This window comes from Somniosus microcephalus, chromosome 19 (genome assembly GCF_052327205.1).
Source record: "Somniosus microcephalus isolate GS21.2 chromosome 19, FLI_Smic_1.0, whole genome shotgun sequence".
Taxonomy (NCBI): domain Eukaryota; kingdom Metazoa; phylum Chordata; class Chondrichthyes; order Squaliformes; family Somniosidae; genus Somniosus; species Somniosus microcephalus.
The window spans coordinates 72150760-72172211 of NC_141005.1; the positions used below are offsets into that span (position 1 = coordinate 72150760).

Sequence of the window (21452 nt, forward strand, 5' to 3'; positions counted from 1 at the left end):
CTAGTCACCTTACTCAAAATGGCAGGTGTAGGGAAACAGAAAAATCAGACTAGTACAGTAAGCAGTGAGATCAGGATTTAGGGTAATATTGGGACAGTGGAGAGAGAGCTTAATCCTGTATTTAACAAGGGCCAAGCCTAACATGGGAGTGCTGGAAATTAGATACAGACACTGACACACAAAAAGGCTCCATTGCCCTATGATGAAGATTAATGCTAATATTTGTACTGAAAGGGCAATAGCCGTGAGATTATCACAGAGTGTTTATTAAGAAATAAGCCAATTAGGGGCAAATGATACAGGCAGCAAGTATTCTATTTTACTCACTGTTTACTATACAGCTGATTATTATAGGTCTGTGTGGGACAGTGATAATATAATACTGTATCTTGTACTTAAAAAGTAATACCTTGTACATTTTGTTACCTTAAGACATCTAATTTGCAACAGTGAAAGTGAACAAGTGGAAGAGAGACTAGTGGATCAACACCCTCACAAAACTATCTATTTCAATTCCCCCATGTCATTAATAGTGTTGACAAGCTACTGTACCATGGAGGTCATAAACACTAATGCTGATCTGAGCTCACCCAACATCCACTTACCAGCAGGAGTCACTAAATAGCAATCAGGGGCAGGAGCCCTACCCGATTCTCAGCTCAGATCAACTAACTCAGCAAAGGCCAGGGGTCAACCCTGAGATCTTCTGGTCGCAGTACCACACCTCGAGTTCTGCTCCTTTCTATTTGGGGTGCATTTTTGAAAAATGCCATAAATATACAGCACAAGGCTACTGCACAAGAACGGTACATAGGAAAACATGAAATGCAAAAGGAACATTTGACCGATCAAGCCCACTTCTTTCACAGTCCATAGGTAATCTACCTAGTGAGAAAATGTGAAAACATGGAACAAGAAAAAGGCTGTATTGCCCATCAAGCCCGCTACAAACGCCTAGATGTAAATGCTATGTGGTTAGGTGATCACAGAATATACAGAAACAGGCCATTCGGACCAATGAGTCCATGCCGGCATTTATGCTCCACTCGAGCCTCCTCCAGTCTTTCCTCATCTAACTATCAGCATAACCCGCTATTCCCTTCTCCCTCATATGCTTATCTAGCTTCCCCTTAAATGCATCTATACTATTCGCCTCAACCACTCCCTGTGGTAGTGAGTTCCACATTCTCACCACTCTCTGGGGAAAGAAGTTTCTTCTGAATTCCCTATTGCATTCCTTGGTGACTATCTTATATTGATGGCCTCTAGTTATGCTCTTCCCCACAAGTGGAAACACTCTCTCTGTATCCACTCTATCAAAACCATTCATAATTTTAAAGACCTCTATTAGGTCACCCCTCAGCCTTCTCTTTTCAAGAGAAGAGAGACCCAGCCTGTTCATCCTTTCCTGATAAGTATAACCTCACAGTCTGGAATCATCCTTGTAAATCATTTTTTCAAACTCTCCAGTGCCTCTATATCCTTTTTATAATATGGCGACCAGAATTGTACTCGGTACTCCAAGTGTAGTCCAACCGAGGATCGATACAAGTTCAGTATAACTTCTCTACTTTTTAATTCTATCCCTCTAGAAATAAACTCTAGTGGCTTGGCTTGCTTTTGTAATGGCCTTATTGACCTGCGGCGCAACTTTTAGCGATTTGTGTATTTGTGCTCCCTTTGCTCCTCTACCCCATTTGGATTCTTATTTTCTAAGTAATATATGACCTCCTTATTTTTCTTAATAATACCTCACACTTATCCATGTTGAAATTCATTTGCCAATTATATGCCCATTCTTCAAATGTATTAATTTGTTGCAGTCCTCCTCAGTGTTGACTATCTCCCCCAATTTGGTGTCATCCGCAAATTTAGAAATTGTGTTTTCGATTCCAAAGTCTAAATCATTAATATAAATTGTGAACAACAGTGGTCCCAGCACTGATCCTTGTGGGACCCCACTTCCCGTCTTCTGCCACTCTGAATAGCGACCATTTACCCCTACACAGCTACCATTTACCCCTACACACAATAAGGAATAGATACCAGTCACAAGCCCATAATACAGAAACAGAGCTGGCCACAGAGGAAGAGGTGACCATAAGGCCAAAGCTCGTTAGGACAAAGACAGAGGGTGGATAGTTACTTGTGTCACAAAGACAAAACCTCGAGTATGGAGTGTTGGAGCTGGAACAGGGAACAAGGTGAGAAATACTACAGAAGGGGCTGTATAAAAGTCCTGCATTTGGCTCGCATCAGTCACATCACGCCTTTCAAATGGTACCACATCTCAAATCACAGCCTTCACACCTCAGAAGTATCACAGTTGAAATCGTACACTTGGATTTTCAAAAAGCTTTTGACAAGCTGCCACATAATCGGCTGCTTTATAAGACAGAGTCCTGTGGGATTGGCAGGCAGGTCTCGGGTTGGCTCAGGAACTGGTTGCATTGTTAAAGGCAGATGGTTATTATTAATGGCGATGGTTCTCTGTGGAGACAAGTTATAAGTGGAGTCCTGCAGGGATCGGCGTTAGGACCATTACTCTTCACAATTTACATTAACGATCGGGATGAAGGCACTGCAAGAGCTGTCCGCAGGTTCGCAGACAATACAAAGATTTGCAAATGTTAGGACCTTGGATGACTATATTCATATCAAGATGCAATGGGGGAATCGGCCTGGTTCTAGCAGATGTCATTTAATATGGATAAATGAATGTAGTGTTATGCAAGTGCAGAGGGCTAATGCCACCCGTAAGTACACCATGCAGGGTTCCAAGTTAAAGACTGCTGAGCAGGAAAGTGACCAAGGTTTTATATTACATGAACCTCAAAAGGTTCACGACCAGTGCTATGTGGCTATTGCAAATGCAAATGTATTTCTTGGTCGATCTAATATAAAACAAAAAGCACTGTACTGTCCTTGTATAAGACTTTGGTTAGGCCTCACCTAGAATACTGGGGGTGAAATTGCTCTTTGTCAGTAGTGCGAAACGGGCTCAGTGATCCAGCAGCCCGTTTTACACCGGGACAAGATATGGACAGCTGAGTTTGGAACAAGTTGGTGTTTATGGAGAGTGGACGATGGGAGGCTGGCAGTCAGGGCAGTGGAATAATAAAGTCTAAAGACAACAAGAGCATGTGCAACAATACGGTTTCAGTGGCGGATGGATTGAGGCAAGCGTCAAAGTGAGTAGAGCTGCAAAGGTGGAAATAAGTGGTCTTGTTGATGGATAGGAAGTGGGGTTTGGACTAAACAGGACACCAAGGTTTTGCACAGCCTGGTTCAGTCACAGTGTGCAACCAGGGAGGGGGTGAAGCCAGTGGCAACGAGGCAGAGTTTACGGGGGGGGGTTGAAAACAAAGACTTTGGTTTTCCCAATGTTCAATTTACTCATCCACGACTCTGAGATGGGCAGTCCGATGGAACAAAGATGGTCATGGGATTGAGCGAAACGGTGGAGGTGTAGAACTGGGTGTCATCAGCATACATACTGAAGCTGATTCCATGTCTGTGGGTGAAGTCGCTGAGGGGTATCAAGTAGATGAGGAAGAGCAGGGAGCCAAGGATAGATCCTTGGGGGACTTCAGAGGTGATGTGCAGGGCTGGGAAGAGAGGTTGTTGCTGGCTAAATTTGGATAGGTAGGAGTAGGACCACAGAACTTAACAAGAGAGAGATAATGCTGAAGGATGGTGCATTCAATTCTTTCAACTCAAGGAAGTTAGAAGGAGAGACTGAAAGAACGTGGGTTGTTCTACCTTGAAAGGAGAAGACTAAAAGGGAAACTCATTAACAAGAGGGAGAAGGCAGCAACCAAGAGCATGGCCACCAGCACCCCAACTGCTCCAAGAGCTCGAGCTCCTCTTCATAACAGTAATACAAAAAATATACCAGTGCTCAACAATATGGTGCCTCCACTGCAAGTACTCAGCAATCTAGGAGGTGAAAAACCATTTAGGTTAGGGTGTTAAACAGTTTCAATGTTTTTTTCTCCCAGAGCTTCAAACATTTAAAGATCATTCATAGAACTGGGAAATGCTGGTAAAACCAATGCACTACTGGTACAGCAAGTGGCAGCCATTGACTGGGCATTGTTGCTGCCTCTGTTCATCGTCCAGAGTTCTGTCTGGCACCTCCAATTTTCCTAATGATTGCTACTGCAAATGGGGTGTTCATGTCTTGCCTGAAGGTTATCAATAACAATCAGTTTTGTTCCAGTTTAACTTGTTCCATGATCCGACTGATCAGTATTTACCGGCATTGGGTTACTGAGTCCTGCAATAGCCCTACTAGTTGAAGGTCAGGTAGAAACTCATGATGGTAGACTAGTGCTGTCACTTGCCACGTACCGGGAACGGTAGCATAGCGGTTATGTTACTGGACTAGTGATCCCGAGGCCTGGACTAATGATCCGGAGACATGAGTTTAAATTCAGTTAATTAAATACATCTGGAATAAAAAGCTAGTATCAGTGACCATGAAACTATCGGATTGTCATAAAAACCCATCGGGTTCACTAATGTCCTTCAGGAAAGGAAATCTGCCGCCCTTACCTGGTCTGGCCTATATGTGACTCCAGACCCACAGCAATGTGGTTGACTCTTAACAGCCCTCTGAAATGGCCAAGCAGGCCACTCAATTGTAAAGAACCGCTACAAAAAACACTAAGAATAAAACCAGACAGACCACCCGGCATCGACCTAAGAACCGGCTACGGACACGACAACAGCACACCCAGCCCAGTCCTCCTCACCAACATCTGAGGACTTGTGCCAAAATTGGGAGAGCTGTCCCACAGACGAGTCAAGCAACAGCCTGACGTAGTCATACTCACAGAATCATACCTTTCAGCCAATGTCCCGAACTCCTCCATCACCATCCCTGGGTATGTCCTGACCCACCGGCAGGACAGACCCACCAGTGGTGGCAGCACAGTGGTATACAGTCAGGAAGGGGAGTCCTCAACAATGACGTCGGACCTCATGAAGTCTCATGGCTTCAGGTCAAGCATGGGCAAGGAAACCTCCTGCTGATTACCACCTACTGCCCTCCCTCAGCTGATGAATCAGTACTCCTCCATGTTGAACACCACTTGGAAGAAGCACTGAGAGTACCAAGGGCACAGAATGGACTCTGGGTGGGGGACTTCAATGTCCATCACCAAGAGTGGCTCGGTAGCACCACTACTGACCGAGTTGACCGAGTCCTGAAGGACATAACTGCCAGTCTGGGCCTACGACAGGTGGTAAGAGAACCAACACAAGGGGAAAACCTACTTGATCTCATCCTCACCAATCTACCTGTCGTAGATGCATCTGTCCATGACAGCATTAGTGGCAGTGACCACCGTCATTGTGGAGATGAAATCCAGTCTTCACAATGGGGACACCCTCCATCGTGTTGTGTGGCACTACCACCGTGCTAAATGGGATAGATTCAGAACAGATCCAGCAGCTCAAAACTGGGGCATCCTTGCAGTGCTGTGGGCCATCAGCAGCAGCAGAATTGTATTCCACCACAATCTGTAACCTCATGGCCCGGCATATCCCTCACTCTACCATTACCTGGTATATCATTCACTCTACCATTACCATCAAGCCAGGGGATCAACCCTGGTTCAATAAGGAGTGTAGAAGAGCATGCCAGGAGCAGCACCAGGCGTACCTAAAAATGCGGTGCAAACCTGGGGAAGCTGCAACACGGGACTACATGCATGCTAAAAAGCGGAAGCAACATGCTATAGACAGAGCTAAGCGATCCCACAATCAACGGATCAGATCAAAGCTCTGCAGTCCTGCCACATCCAGTCATGAATGGTGGTGGACCATTAAACAACTAACGGGAGGAGGAGGTTCCATGAATATCCCATCCTCAATGATGGTGGAACCCAGCACGTGAGTGCAAAAGACAAAGCTGAAGCGTTTGCAACCATCTGCAGCCAGAATGCCGAGTGGATGATCCATATCAGCCTCCTCCTGAGGTCCCCACCATCACAGAAGCCAGTCTTCAGCCAATTCGATTCACTCCACGTGATATCAAGAAACGGCTGAGCACATTGGATACAGCAAAGGCTAAGGGCCCCGACAACATCTCGGCTGTCGTGATGAAAACTTTGCTCCAGTGCTAGCCACGCCTCTAGCCAAGCTGTTCCAGTACAGCTATAACATCTATCCAACAATGTGGAAAACTGTCCAGGTATGTCCTGTCCACAAAAAGCAGGACAAATTAATCCGGCCAATCACCGCCCCATCAGCCTACTCTCAATCATCAGCAAAGTGATGGAAGGCGTCGTCGACAGTGCTATCAATCAGCACTTACTCACCAATAACCTGCTCACTGATGCCCAGTTTGGGTTCTGCCAGGACCACTTGGCTCCAGAACGCATTGCAGCCTTGGTCCAAACATGGACAAAAGAGCTGAATTCCAGAGGTGAGGTGAGAGTGACTACCCTTGGCATCAAAGCAGCATTTGACCGAATGTGGCATCAAGGAGCCCTAGTAAAACTGAAGGCAATGGGAATCAGGGGGAAAACTCTCCACTGGCTGGGGTTATACCTAGCACAAAGGAAGATGGTTGTGGTGGTTGGAGGTCATCTATCACAGCCCCAGGACATCGCTGCAGGAGTTTCTCAGGGCAGTGTCCTAGGCCCAACCATCTTCAGCTGCTTCATCAATGATCTTCCCTCCATCATAAGGTCAGAAGTGGGAATGTTCACTGATGACTGTACAGTGTTCAGTGCCATTTGCAACTCCTCAGATAATGAAGCAGTCCGTGCCCGCATGCAGCAAGACCTGGACGACATTCAGGCTTGGGCTGATAAGTGGCAGGTAACATTCGCGCCGCACAAGTGCCAGGCAATGACTATCTCCAACAATGATGTGGAGATGCCGGTGTTGGACTGGGGTGGACAAATGTAGGAAGTCACACAACACCAGGTTATAGTCCAACAGCTTTATTTGAAATCACAAGCTTTTGGAGCGCTGCTCCTTTGTCACCTGACGAAGGAGCAGCGCTCCGAAAGCTTGTGATTTCAAATAAAGCTGTTGGACTATAACCTGGTGTTGTGTGACTTTCTACATTTATCTCCAACAAGCGAGAGTCTAACCACCGCCCCTCGACATTCAACGGCATTACCATCGTCCAATCCCCCACCATCAATATCCTGGGGGGTCACCATTGACCAGAAACTTAACTGGATCAGCCACATAAATACTGTGGCAACAAGAGCAGATCAGAGGCTGGGTATTCTGCAGCGAGTGTCTCACCTCCCGACTCCCCAAAGCCTTTCCACCATCTACAAGGCACAAGTAAGGAGTGTGATGGAATACTCTCCACTTGCCTGGATGAGTGCAGCTCCAACGACACTCAAGAAGCTCGACACCATCCAAGACAAAGCAGCCCACTTGATTGGCACCCCATCCACCACCTTAAACATTCACTCCCTCCACCACCGGCGTACCGTGGCTGCAGTGTGTACCATCTACAAGATGCACTGCAGCAACTCGCTAAGGCTTCTTCGGCATCACCTCCCAAACCCGTGACCTCTACCACCTAGAAGGCCAAGGGCAGCAGGCACATGGGAACACCACCACCTCCAAGTTCCCCTCCAAGTCACACACAATCCTGACTTGGAAGTATATTGCTGTTCCTTTATCATTGCGGGGTCAAAATTCTGGAACTCCTTTCCCAACAGCACTGTGGGAGGACCTTCACCACACTGACTGCAGCGGTTGAAGGCGGCGGCTCACCACCACCTTCTCAAGGGCAACGAGGGATGGTCAATAAATGCTGGCCTTGCCAGCAATGCCCACATCCCATGAACAAATTAAAAAATATACCTTCTAATTACAGCCCATGTTTCAAGTGTGATGGAGAAAATTAGATTGATGTTTATTAAATTTTAGATGGGATTTGAAGGTTTAGCTCAAGCTGTCTCTTACCTTTCCCTGAAGTGAGAGAGACCAGTGCCATAAAGCTACTGCTGTCTGCTTGTCCTCCCGATGTTTCTCCAACAGCTGCAGACACAATGAAGTGAACCAAATGAGATTCTGTATGAACTGCACAGGCTTGCTGTGCGAGAAAGCTATAACTACACATGTGAATCCACTGCAGTCTCCATTCTACTGTGTTCTGACTACTTTCCCTGTAAAAACATCTGTACCTGGGGGTGGAGAGGCGGAAAGGGCAAGATGGTTATCAGAGGCAAATTTTTCCGCTGTCTGTCTGAGTGACTCCTCTGGTAGCTCACCCAAATGTCCATTCTTCTTGTGCATGCCTTGACAAGTATTGGCAAGCTATTCAACCAAGGCGGCAGAAGGAGCATTGCTGCCAAGTCCAATTTTTTCCTTTCATGATGGTCATACCTGTAGACCCAAGCCCAGATCAGGAAAAGAAACCATGGCTGATTAATTTTTCTGTTCGCACTGAACTGTTTCTTTAAACTCAGTGTAGACAGAATCGCGAAGGGCTGCTTCCTTAAAAAGAAAGCGGCAGCATCTTCTTGTACCCATGAACCAATCCTTCCAACAGTCGACATGGAACAGAATCGCCTGTAATTCTGGAGAATCCCTGATCAGGTAGCCCCCACCCTAGCAGTTAAATGTAGACAGAATGTAGAGAGGGATGGAGCAAAAAGGCAAAACTCAGGATTATCTGAACTTTTGGAGATCAGTTTGTTACTGTATTGGAGAAAACTGCCCAAATTAACTCAGAACAAACATATGGGATAGATGAAATATGTACAGGTGTACTATCCTATTTACTTCTTACTTTTAGTTTCCAGTCTGTGAAGTAGCGTCTACAAAGTCGTTGTGCTTGAAGCCACTCTCCCTGTCGCTTTAACAGCTGGAACACAATCAAAAGCAAAAGTTTGTATCTGTCTTTTTACAATACAGGAAACCACAATGATAATTGCTCATCACGGGGGGGGTGGGGGGGGGTAAAAAATGGGAAAGATTCCTCCCTTCCCTCTTTAGTGAGCTACAGTTCCAAAGATGCAGGTAGCTCTCTGACGCTTCGCCCAAGTGACCACTCTATGTATAAACCCACATAGTGCCAGCAAACTATTTGACTACAGAGGACATCACAGCCATTCCCAATCCCATCCTCACCTGAAACCCAGCAAATCCAGATCCCATGCCACTATTCAAGAAAGAGCAGGGCAGTTTCTCCTGGTGTCCAGGCCAACATTTTTCCCTCATCCAACAGCACCACTAATAGATTAGCTGGTTATTTACCGCATTGCTGTTTTGGAACTTCTGTACGTGCAAACTGGCTGCATTAGCCTACAGAACGCAAGTGTCTACATTTCAAAAGTCATTCATCAGCTATGAAGCGCTTTGCGACATAAAAGGTGCAAGATAAATGCAAGTTCGTTCTTCTTTCTACAAATGCATTGTTTCTTGGTGGTGATCAAAAGCAGCTATGTAGCATGATTTTTTTCCACTCCCTAGCTTAGGGGCACGGAGGGTTGACAGTTATAGGAACTGTGAAAGTGTCAGAAGCAAAGATTATAATTCTTCTGCAAGAAACAGTGATGATTTAATTACTGTGCTGCTGTGACTAAGGACAAATGGTTACATTATTAATTTGACTGCTGAGTATGCAGATTGCACCAGTTAAGACTCCAGGGAGGCTGTTACTATTATTAGCCACAATATACCGATGAATGATTTCAGATTTAGATTTCACAACAGTGCTTACAAATCAGCAGCCCGCAGCTGGCCAGATTAGATAATCCGATGCATAGGTTCCTCATGGGCATCATTCGTGCAGCTCTGTGGCTGAACCGCAACACTTGGGGTTGAGTAACCCGGCAGAATTGTAATGGATCAGGCAGGCAGAAACACAATTTGGCTTCAGTGTTCATGGGCTTTGGGGAAGAGGCTTTCCATCCCTGAGCCTGCACCACTGAGCCCAGCTTGGACATCAACTGAGGCAGAAGCCTGGGACTCAATCTGCACCCCCCACCACCCACCCCGCCGCTGTCAAACACATCTCCCAGGCTCACATTCGGAGACAACGTCTGCCAGTGTCTGTTAAACCATACCAAAGGATGGGTCACCCTCGAGAGAGAAAATTGGAAATAAAGAAAGCATTGCTCAGATTTTTGATAAATATGGTACACTCTTAATAAAACTGGAAAAAGGTTCATTGAAGTAACTTGCAACAACAAGGCTGTTCCGGGCGATTCTGAATGAGGCTACTTTTAATGCGAAGTATCTATATCCTTTGCTAAAAGTATCCCTTAAAATTTCCAAAGAGGTTTGTGGCTTATGCAGTGAAGAATATGTTACGCCCAAGTGGCCCCTGGCATTCAGTTACAGGGGGCATTGGCAGTATAGCGACAACAGGCTATCAGTGAGGTGACAGGCCAGTCAGAAAAAGAAGAATTTAGAAATTAACCCAGAAAGAGAGTCCCAATGGGAAAAAGAAAGTTTCAACTAACCTCCCCTGAAGCAGAATTTTGAATCTCAAATTATGACCACTTAATTTAATATGGTTTCCAGGTTTCTCTGTAACTAGACCTGTATCTGTTGTACCAACCACAATATTTTTGTACTCACGATTGCCCTTAAACAACGGGCATGATGCTGTTTCCACGACAATAGGCACTTTGTCACAATCCACTGTCCGTAGTGTTGGACAGCAGCCTCCACTTTGTCTCGTTGAGTTACCGAAATTCGACTCAGTTGCTTCCAGTGCGAAAACACATGCTGCAGCTGAACTGGGGTAAACAAAAATAAAACTGTCATCTCTGCTCAACAGGAACAACCCAAGAGATCATCCATGAAGATGTGGTTAGGGGGGGACAATAAAGATCGCAACTTGCACTGCTCAACTTCTAATGAACCAATTGCTCTTAAGATTTCACCCAGCTCTCTAACGTAGCGTGGGAAACAAATCAGTCAACATCATAGCTGGTCAGTCCAAAACCGCAGCCAGGAGCTGCTGCTACCATTTATTTCGAGTAATTCCTTGGGAGTGCAGGGTGCTGACAGGGAGCACTGCATCAGGCAGTGTTTGTCTAGGCTCTCTGGAGTCGTTTCTCAGCTTCTACTCGTCATCAGTTTCTGCCCCAACCCCGCCCCAGCTCTCGCTCGATTTAGGGCACACCAGTGTGTTCGTTCCAGGTCAGTGCTTGGAGGGAATTGTCCTGAAGGAATCAAGTTCTCCAAGATTATCGGCATTTCCAGCCATTTTGTTACTCAGGTGGGGGTCGAGTCAGATATGTTCACACCACGACCTGTTAACCCCCCACTGCAAATAACTATGGGAGAGACTAAACCTGACAACCTCACACCAAGACCATAATGGAACAAATTAATTAAGTAGGGAAAAAAATCATTGATGGGTTCAAACTAATTTGGCAGGAGGGAAACCAGAACAAGAAAATAGGAGAAAATAGCAGAAAAGAGATCAGAAGGCAGAGAGTAAAATTAGAAAGCAGTAAAATTAGAAATATCCCAAAAATTGCAGGAACCACATTGCGGAAAATAGCAAAAGTGACAAAGGAGTTAAATTGTATGTACATCAATGTCCGTAGTGTAACTAATAAGGTTGGTGAGCTGCAGGCCAAATTGCTACATGGGATTATGAAGTGATTGCATTAACAGAGACATGGCTCAAACAAGGCCAGGAATGTGTTCTTAATATTCCTGGTTGCCAAGTATTCAGGAATGATAAAGGAAAACGAGGAGGGGGCATGGCAGTATTGATTAAGGATGATGTTACAGTTCTAAATAGAAAGTATATCATGGATGATTCTAGCACTGAATCTATTTGGTTTGAGTTAATGAACAGAGGGGGAGCTGTTACATTGTTGGGAGTTTTTTTTATATAGAGCTCCAAACAGTGAGAAGGAGACAGATGAGCAAATTTATTGGCAATTTTCAATATAGTAATACTGGGAGACTTTAATTACCCTAATATAGACAGAGAAAAACATAGTGCCACAGGTAGGGAAGGAGAAGAATTTCTGATACATGCACAGGAGAACTTTCTCGAGCAATATGTCTTCAGTCTAACAAGAACGGAAGCAGTGTTGGATCTGGTTCTGGGCAATGAAGTAGGACAAGTGGAGTGTATTACAGTAGGAGATCAGCTAGCTAACAGTGACCACAACATAATTCAGTTTAAAGTAATCATGGATAGGCACCAGAAAATATCGAAGGTAAAAATGCTCAACTGGGGAAGAGCTAATTTCAGTGATTTAAGAAGGGACCTAGAACAGGTAGATTGGAAAAGGCGATTGCAGGGTAAAGCAGTAACAGAGCAACGGAGAACATTCAGGGAAGAGATAGTTCAGGTACAAACTAGGCATATTCCTTCGAAGGGAAAAGATAGAGCAAATGTCAGGAACAAGATTAAGTTAATAACCAGGAAGATTATGGGAAGTACAGGAGGGAATTGAAAAATGAATACAGGAGGCATTAACATATAAAGTGTACGCGGTTAGCTAGGGAAAAAGTTGGGCCTATTAAGGACCCACAGGGAAATCTTCATGTGGAGGCAAAGGACATGGCAAAAGTATTAAATGAGTACTTTGCATCTGTCTTCACAAAGGAAGGGGATGGTGTGAAGGTTACATTAAAAGAGAAGAGGGAAGTTATGGACAGGGTGATAATAGATAGAGAAGACATACTAAACAGATTAGCATTACTGAAAGTTGATAAGTCACCTGGTCTAGATGGCATACATCCTAGGTTGCTGAAAGAAGCAAAGGTAGAAATAGCAGAGGCATTGGTCACAATCTTTCAATCCTCATTGGATACAGGAGTAGTGCCGGAGCACTGGAGGGTTGCTAATGTTATACCATTAGTCAAGAAAGGGGAGAGGGATAAACCAGGAAACTATAGGCCAGATAGCCTAATATCGGTGGTGGGGAAGTTATTGGAAACCATTATCAGGGACAAAATAAACTTTCATTTGGAAAGTCATGGGTTAATCGAGAGCCAGCATGGATTTGTTGAAGGTGAAGCATGTCTGACTAACTTGCTTGAATTCTTTGATCAGGTAACAGAGGTTGATCCAGGTAGTGCAGATGACGTTGTATATCATCATCATAAAACCTACCTTTGACCAACCTTTTGGTTACCTGCTCTAATTTCTCCTCATGTGGCTCAGTGTTAAACGTTTTGTCTTATAATACTCCTGTGCAGCGTCTTGGGACATTTTACTTGGTTAAAGGCACTATATAAATACAAATTGTTGTTATATAAGACTTTCAGAAGGCATTCGACAAAGTGCCACACAGGAAGCTTATTAAGAAGATGAAAGTCCATGGAATTAAGGGGAAAGTGGCAGCATGGATACCAAATTGGCTCAGTGACCAGAAGCAAAGGGTGGTGGTGGATGGATATTTTTCAGACTGGGAGGTGGTTTGCAGTGGTGTTCCCCCAAGGGTCAGTTTTGGATTCATTCCTCTTTGCAATTTTTATTAACAACTAGACTCAGCTGTAGGGAGCAGCATTAGTTTGCAAAGTAGTAGATAGTGATGAGGACAGTTATAGGCTTCAGGATGTCATAGACAGGGTGGTGAAATGGGCAGAAGCACGGCAGATGGAGTTCAATGCGGAGAAGTGTGGAGTGATGCACTTTGGCAGGACTAATATGGAAAGACGGCAAACTATAAATGGCACAATTTTGAAGTGTAGATGAGCAGAGACCCTGGTATCCACATACACAAATCCTTAAAGGTGGTTAAAAGAGCATATGGGTCACTTGGGTTTATAAATAGAGGAATAGAATATAAAAGCAAAGAGATCAGGCTCAAACTTTATAAATCACTGGTTAGGCCTCAGCTGGAGTATTGTGGACAATTCTGGGCACCACACTTCAGGAAAGATGTAAAGGCCTTAGAAAGGGTACAGAGGAGGTTTACCAGGATGTTACTCGGGATGAGGGACTTCAGTTATGAGAAGTTGGAAAATTTAGGACCGTTGTCCTTGGAACAGGGAAGGTTAAGAGGTGACCAAATAGAGGTTTTCAAGATGATGGGAAGTTTTGATATGGAGAGGAAAAATTATTCCCTCTGGTGAGCAGGTCAAAAACTAGAGGTCATAGATTCAAAATCATTGGCAAAAGATGTAGAGGGGGCAGGAGGAGAAATGTTTTCACTCAGAGTGGACGGGATCCAGAACGCTCTACCTGAAAAGGTAGTGGAAGCTGAGTCCATAAAAAAATTTTTAAAGGGAGTCGGACAGGTACTCGAAGATGAGGAACTGACAGGGTTATGGACAAAAAGGGGGGTGGCTGTGGGACGAAGCACGACTGCTCTTTCAAAGAGCCGGCACAGGTACGACGGGCTGAATGGCCTCCTTCTGTGCTGTAAATTTCTATGATTCTATGACTTGAGAAACTTGTTGAACATAACCCATCTCCCTCACAAAATCGTTTAACTCGGGGTGTAGGCAAGGACGCATTCTTTGCCCATCCCTACCTGCCAAGAAGGTAGTGCTGGGCCTTTTTTAACAATTGAATTGCTTGCTATTCCTCTTCAGAGAGCATTAGGAGTCACATATAGTGTGGGACAAGAGTCACATGTAGGCCAGGCTGGTATGGGGTAGCAGGTTCCTTTCCCGGAGGAATATTAGTGAAGTAGTTGGGATTTTACAATAATACAGCAATTTTCATGGTCATTTTTCTAGTGCCAGCCCACAAATATTTTTTTTTTTTAATGGAGAGAGACTGGTAAATGTTGGTATTCAGAGGGACCTTGGTGTCCTTGTACACAAATCACAGAAAGTTAACATGCAGGTACAGCAAGCAATTAGGAAAGCAAATGGTATGTTAGCCATTATTACAAAAGGATTGGCGTAGAAGAGTAAAGAAGTCTTACTACAATTATATAGGGTCTTGGTGACACCACACCTGGAGTACGGTGTACAGTTTTGGTCTCCTTTCCTAAGGAACTTGCCGCCTTAGGGAGTGCAATGAAGGTTCACTTGGCTGATTTCTGGGATGGGGGCATTGTCCTATGAGGAGAGATTGAGTAGACTAGGCCTGTACTCAGTAGAATTTAGAAGAATGAGAACTGATCTCATTGAAACTTAAAAAATTCTTTAGTGGCTTGACACGGCTAATTCTGGGAGGGTATTTCCCCTGGCTGGGGAGTCTAGAACCAGGGGTCACAGTCTCAGAATAAGGGGTCGGCCATTTAGGACTGAGATGGGGAGAATTTTTTTCACTCAAAGGGTTGTGAATCTTTGGAATTCTCTATGCCAGAGAGAGGGCTATGGCTGCTCAGTCATTGAGTATATTCAAGACAGAGGTCGATAGATTTTTGAATACTATGCGAATCAAGGGATATGGAGATAGTGCGGGAAGGTAGGGTTGCGGTAGATGATCAGCCATGATCTTATTCAATGGCGGAGCAGGCGCGAGAGGCCGAATGGCCGACTCCTGCTCCTATTTTGTTTTATTGAATTCAATTTCACAATTTGCCATCCTGGGATTTTAACTCTTTACTTATGTAATTTTCTTCTTTCTGATTGGTTAATTTCACGGACTAACTCAGCCACCGCGGGAGACTCTGACTCGGACTCAGCAACATTGCTGGTTATTGAGGTGTTTTCGGAGTGAGAATTTTGCCGGTTAATAGAGAATTCCGGATATTGAGGTGCCGTTTAAACAAGAGTTTCCTGTAATTAGACTGCCTATACAATGGTTGTACATAACATTTTTCAACAACATGAAAATAGAAGAGAAAAGGCCACTGGGCCATCGAAGCACGTCCCTCCAGTACTTTTAACTCTCTCATTGCAATGTCCAGTTGCATTTTCAACATCCCTAATGTTTTTACCTCAACCACTCTTTGGCAATTGATCACTCTTTGAGAAATAAAGTTTTCCCTAATAGCTGGAGGCAGTGCAGAGAAGAGCCACGAGGCTGACCCCTAATCTGAGTTATGAGGAAAGCCTTTTGAAATTTGGGCATTTCGAGAGGTGATCTTATAGGGGTATACAAGGATATGGAAAAGGTAAATCCAGAATATTATTTTCAAGTAAATTGTGAGAGAACAAGGGGACAGAGTGCTAAATTTGTCTTTTACTATTTTGAGCCCGATATCGAGCAGTTCTACCCCACGCAGAGTCATCAACACATGGAATGGGCTCCCTGATCGAGTCGAGGGAGCTAAATTCTTGCAATCATTTAAAAACATAGGACTTGCGAGACGAAAATAGACCAAGGTCCATCGAGTTCGCCTTATACCATCCTGGTAGTCGCACGATACGGTAATGGAGTTGTTGACTAATCATAGCAATCAATCTCAATCAATTATTCTACAGCAGACCCAGACATGAGGAGAGGAAAACACCAGTGGTGGAAATCTTTGGGAATTAGGTCCAAAGTCACCTGTTCCTCCCAAACATGCTACAGTTATCATAGGGCATGTCTCAAATTAATCATATACTGTATCCCAAAATGTTATTTCCTGAAATAAATCTAATTTGCATTTTAATATATATCAACACTATCTGCTTCTACCATCTCCCTAAAGAAACTGTTCCGTAGATCGACCACTCGCTCATTGAAATATTGTTTTCGCAGATTAGTTATGAATTTCATTTGCCAATTATATGCCCATTCTGCAAGTTTATCAATGTCTTCCTGTAACTTGTTGCAGTCCTCCTCAGTATTGACTATCCCCCCCAATTTGGTGTCATCCGCAAATTTAGAAATTGTGTTTTTGATTCCAAAGTCTAAATTGTTAATATGAATTGTGAACAGCAGTGGTCCCAGCACTGATCCTTGTAGAACACCACTTCCTACCTACTGCCACTCGGAATGCCTACCCTTTACACCTACTCTCTGGTTTCTGTCTTAAAGCCAGCTAGTTATCCATTCTGCTACTTGTCCCCTGACTCCGCATTTTCTGACCTTATTCATTAGCTTATCGAAGGCCTTCCAAAAATCTAGATAAATTACATCTACTACAGCACCCTTGTCTATTCTCTGTTACCTCTTCCAAAAATTTCAATGAGGACGGTCAAGCAAGGATTTCCCTTTTGAAATGTCTATTTTCTCCTTTAGTGGGGATTCCATTATTTTTCCTACCACTGATGTTACGCTGACTGGGCTATAGTTCCCTGGACATGTTCTAGCTCCCTTCTTAAATATAGGTATTACGTTAGCTATCCGCCAGTCCTCTAGCACTACACCTTAGAATCATAGCATCATAGAAAGTTACAGCACGGAAGGAGGCCATTTCGGCCCATCGCGTCCGCGCCGGCCAACACAGAGCTATCCAGCCTAATCCCACTTCCCAGCTCTTAGTCCATAGCCCTGCAGGTTACAGCATCCCAAGTGCACATCCAAGTACTTTTTAAATGTGGTTAGGGTTTCTGCCTCTACCACCCTTTCAGGCAGTGAGTTCCAGACCCTCACCACCCTCTGGGTGAAGACATTTCCCCTCAAACCCCCTCTAAACCTTCCACCAATTACTTTAAATCTGTGCCCCTGGTTTTTGACCCCTCTGCTAAGGGAAATAGGTCCTTTCTATCCACTTTATCTAGGCCCCTCATAATTTTTATACACCTCAATAAGGTCTTCCCTCAGCCTCCTCTGTTCCAAGGAAAAGAGACCCAGCCTATCCAGTCTTTCCTCATAGCTAAGATTCTCTACTCCCGGCAACACCCTTGTAAATCTCCTCTGTACCCTCTCTAGTGCAATCACATCTTTGCTGTAATGTGGTGACCAGAACTGCACGCAGTACTCTGGCTGAGGCCCAACTAGTGTTTTATACAGTTGAAGCATAACCCCCCTGCTCTTGTATTCTATGCCATGGCTAATAAAGGCAAGCATTCCGTATGCCTTCTTAACCACCTTATTTACCTGGCCTGCTACCTTCAGGGGTCTGTAGACATGCACTCCAAGGTCCCTTTGTTCCTCTACACTACTCAGTGTCCTACCATTTAATGTGTATTCCCTTTCCTTGTTAGCCCGCCCCAAATGCATTACCTCACACTTCTAACGAATTATTAAATATGTCTAGTAATGCCTCTGCCATCTCTTCCCTAGATTCTTTAAAAATGCACAGGTGTAATCCAGGTGTTTCATCCTCTTTGAATTTGATTAGTTTATTTAATATTTCTCCTCTTCATTTTTAATGCAGTTATCTCATTTCTAATCTCATCATCTGATGTCATGTCCACATGTTCTGTCTCCTTGGTAACTACTGAAGCAAAATAATTAGTTAATATTTCTGCCATCTCTCTATCGCTGCCTGTGATATTATCCTGTCCATCTCTCAGTGGCCCTATTCCCATCCCGGACATGCCTTTTTTTATTTATGTGCCTGTAAAATATTTTACTATTTTGTTTTATGTTCCTTGATAATTTAATTTCATAGTTCCTCTTTGCCTTCCTAATTGTTTTTTTGACTTATCTCCTAATCTCTTTGTATTCTCTCATTATGCTCTTCCCTGCTGTCCATGTACTTAGTGTCTGCCTCTTTCCTTACCCTCATGTTTTCCCTTATGTCTTGATTCATCCATGGTGGTTCATTAGTGTTTAGCTTGTTCTTGTTTTTTAGCAGAATATATTTTTCCTGGACTCTGTTAAACACAGTTTTAAATATTTCCCACTGCTGTTCTACATCATTGTTTGCCAATATTGTTGTCCATTTTATTTTCCCAAGTTCTATTCTCAGTCCTTAAAATCGGCTTTTCTCCAATCTATTAACCTGGTCTTCGTCATACTTATGTCCTTCTCAATTATTATCTTAAAGTGTATTATATTATGGTCACCATTGCCTAGATGTTCCTCTACTTTTACTTTTATCTCCTCTGGTTTATTCCCCATTACTAGATCCAATAGTGAATCCCCCCTTGTTGGGCTTCTTACATACTGCGTTAGAAAGGAGTCCTGTACACATTGTTGGAACTCCATTCCCTTATACCCTTTACCTACCTCTTCTGGCCAATTAATATCAGGGTAGCTGAAATCCCCCTTGATTATTATTCTATGTTTTTTACTCATTTCCCTAATTTGTTTGCACATTTCTTCCTCCACCTTCCTTCCACTATTAGGTGGTCTGTAGACTACCCCTATTAGCATGATTGATCTTTTATTATCTTTTATCTCTATCCAAATGGATTCTATTTCTGTCTTACTGATAGCTGCGTCACTTTTTTCGACTGCCATTATGTTATCCCTAATAAGTACAGCCACTCCACCTCCCCATTTTCCCTCTATCTTTTCTAATCCCTCTCTACCCTGCAATGTTTAATTCCCAGTCCTGATTTTTCTGTAGCCATGTCCCAGTAATCCCTACTATGTCTGATTCCTTGCAACGTATTGTTGCCTCCAGTTCCCCTGTTTTGTTACGGACACTGTGTGCATTGCTGTACAGACATTTTAACTCATTTTTAACAGCAGTTCCTCTCACTTTATTGTTAACCATGTTTTTACACTCCTGTTCTATAACTCTATTCCCTGACCATCAATGTCCTCCCTTACTTTATTCTTTCCTATGCTCTCCTTTCCGGTTTTGTTTATATTTAGGCTGGTTTCATTTCTTGTAGATCCCTCCCCATTCATTAATAAATAAAAAATGAGTAATTGACACTGCTGTTGCGCATGTGATCTCAATACTCATTCACACAGCGTATGCTTGTGAACTTTAACCTCTGTACGTTTGTTGGTAAAATGGTAAGACGAAAAGCAGAGTGTGAGTGCTATTTTGATTGTTGAGAGCTTTACTTCCTTGGTTACTGCATAGCAGATGTTTGTTAAGTAAACATACACATATGAAGTACAATCATAGAATGATACAGCACAGAATGAGGCCATTCGTCCCATCGTGCCTATGCCAGCTCTTCAAAAGAGCCCCACAAATTAGTCCCACACCCCTGCTCTTTCCCCATAACCCTTCAAGAATTTATCCAATTCCCTTTTGAAAGTTATTGTTGAATCTGTTACCACTACCCCTTCCAGATCACAACAACTTGTGTAAAATTCTTTTTCCTCATGTCGGCTCTGGTTCTTTTGCCAATTACCTTAAATCTGTGTCCTCTGGTTACCAACCCTTCTGCCACTAGAAACAGTTTCTCCTTATTTACTCTATCAAAACCATTCATGATTTTGAACACCTATCAAATCTCCCCTTAACCTTCTCTGCTCCAATAACAACCCCAGCTTCTCCACATAACTGAAGTCCCTCATCCTGAGTATCCTTCCTAAAGTGCAGTGCCCAGAATTGGTCACAATAGTCCAGCTGGGGCCTAACCAGTGTTTTACAAAGGTTTAGCATAACTTCCTTGCTTTTGTACTCTATTCATTATTAATAAAGTCAAGGATCCCATATGCCTTTTTAACAGCCTTCTCAACTTGTGCTGCCAACTTCGAAGACTTACGTACGTACACCCCCAGGAGACCCTGTTCTTGCACCTCCTTTAAAATTGTACCATTTAGTTTATATTGCCTCTCCTCATTCTTCCTACCAAAATGTATCACTGCGTTAAATTTCATCTGCCATGTGTCTGCCCATTTCAGGCACTGTTCCTTTAATCCCATGGGCATCAATTTTACTAGCAAGTCTATTATGTGATACTTTGTCAAACGCCTTTTGAAAGTCCATATACACAACGTCAACTGCACTACCCTCATCAACCCTCTCCGTTACTTCATCAAGGAACTCAATCAAGTTAGTTAAACATTATTTGCCTTTAACAAATCCGTGGTGGCTTTCATTTACTAACCCATATTTTTCCAAGTGCCAGTTAATTTTGTCCCGTATTATTGTCTCTAAAAGTTTCCCCACCACCGACATTAGGCTGACTGGTCTGTAGTTGCCGGGTTTATCCCTCTACCCTTTTTTTATGAACAGGGGTATAATATTTGCAGTCCTCCAGCATCACCCCCATATCTAAGGAGGATTGGAAGATCGAAATAACAACAGAAAATGCTGGAAAAACTCAGCAGGCCAGGCAACATCCGTGGAGAGAAATTAGAGTCAACGTTTCGGGTCAAAACCCTTTATCAAGACTAAAGGTTTTGACCCGAAACGTTGACTCTAATTTCTCTCCACGGATGTTGCCTGGCCTGCTGAGTTTTTCCAGCATTTTCTGTTGTTATTTCGGATTTCCAGCATCTGCAGTATTTTGCTATCGTACGAGGATTGGAAGGTTATGGCCAGAGCCTCTGCAATTTCCACCCTTACTTCCCTCAGTAACCTAGGATGCATCCCATCTATGCTGGATGAGTTTTCTACTTTGAGCATTGCCGACCTTTTAAGTACCTCCTCTTTATCTATTATTATCCAATCCAATTTCTCGAATCCCTCCTCCTTTACTGCGAGATTGGCAGCATCTTCTTTAGTGAAGACAGATGCAAGTACTCATTTCGGACCTCCCATTGCTTATTTACTGTTTTACCTGACAATTTTTAATTCTCCAGTTGAGTATTGGCACAACAGATTTTTCCTTGTCCTTTTTCGTAACTACTC

The 21452-nt window shown here is 43.6% G+C and overlaps 1 protein-coding gene across 5 annotated transcripts in view; it reads right to left on the reverse strand.

The window, feature by feature from the left end:
- sfi1 (SFI1 centrin binding protein) overlaps window positions 1-21452 on the reverse strand; it is a 166049-nt gene that overhangs the window by 32548 nt on the left and 112049 nt on the right. For all 5 annotated transcript variants that reach the window (XM_085962021.1, XM_085962024.1, XM_085962020.1 and 2 more), the window contains exons 23-25: window positions 10570-10730; window positions 8774-8848; window positions 7945-8019 (exon numbers count right to left, since the gene is read on the reverse strand). In XM_085962021.1, coding sequence (XP_085818147.1) covers window positions 7945-8019; window positions 8774-8848; window positions 10570-10730 — 311 coding nt within the window. The remainder of the gene's footprint in view (window positions 1-7944; window positions 8020-8773; window positions 8849-10569; window positions 10731-21452) is intronic.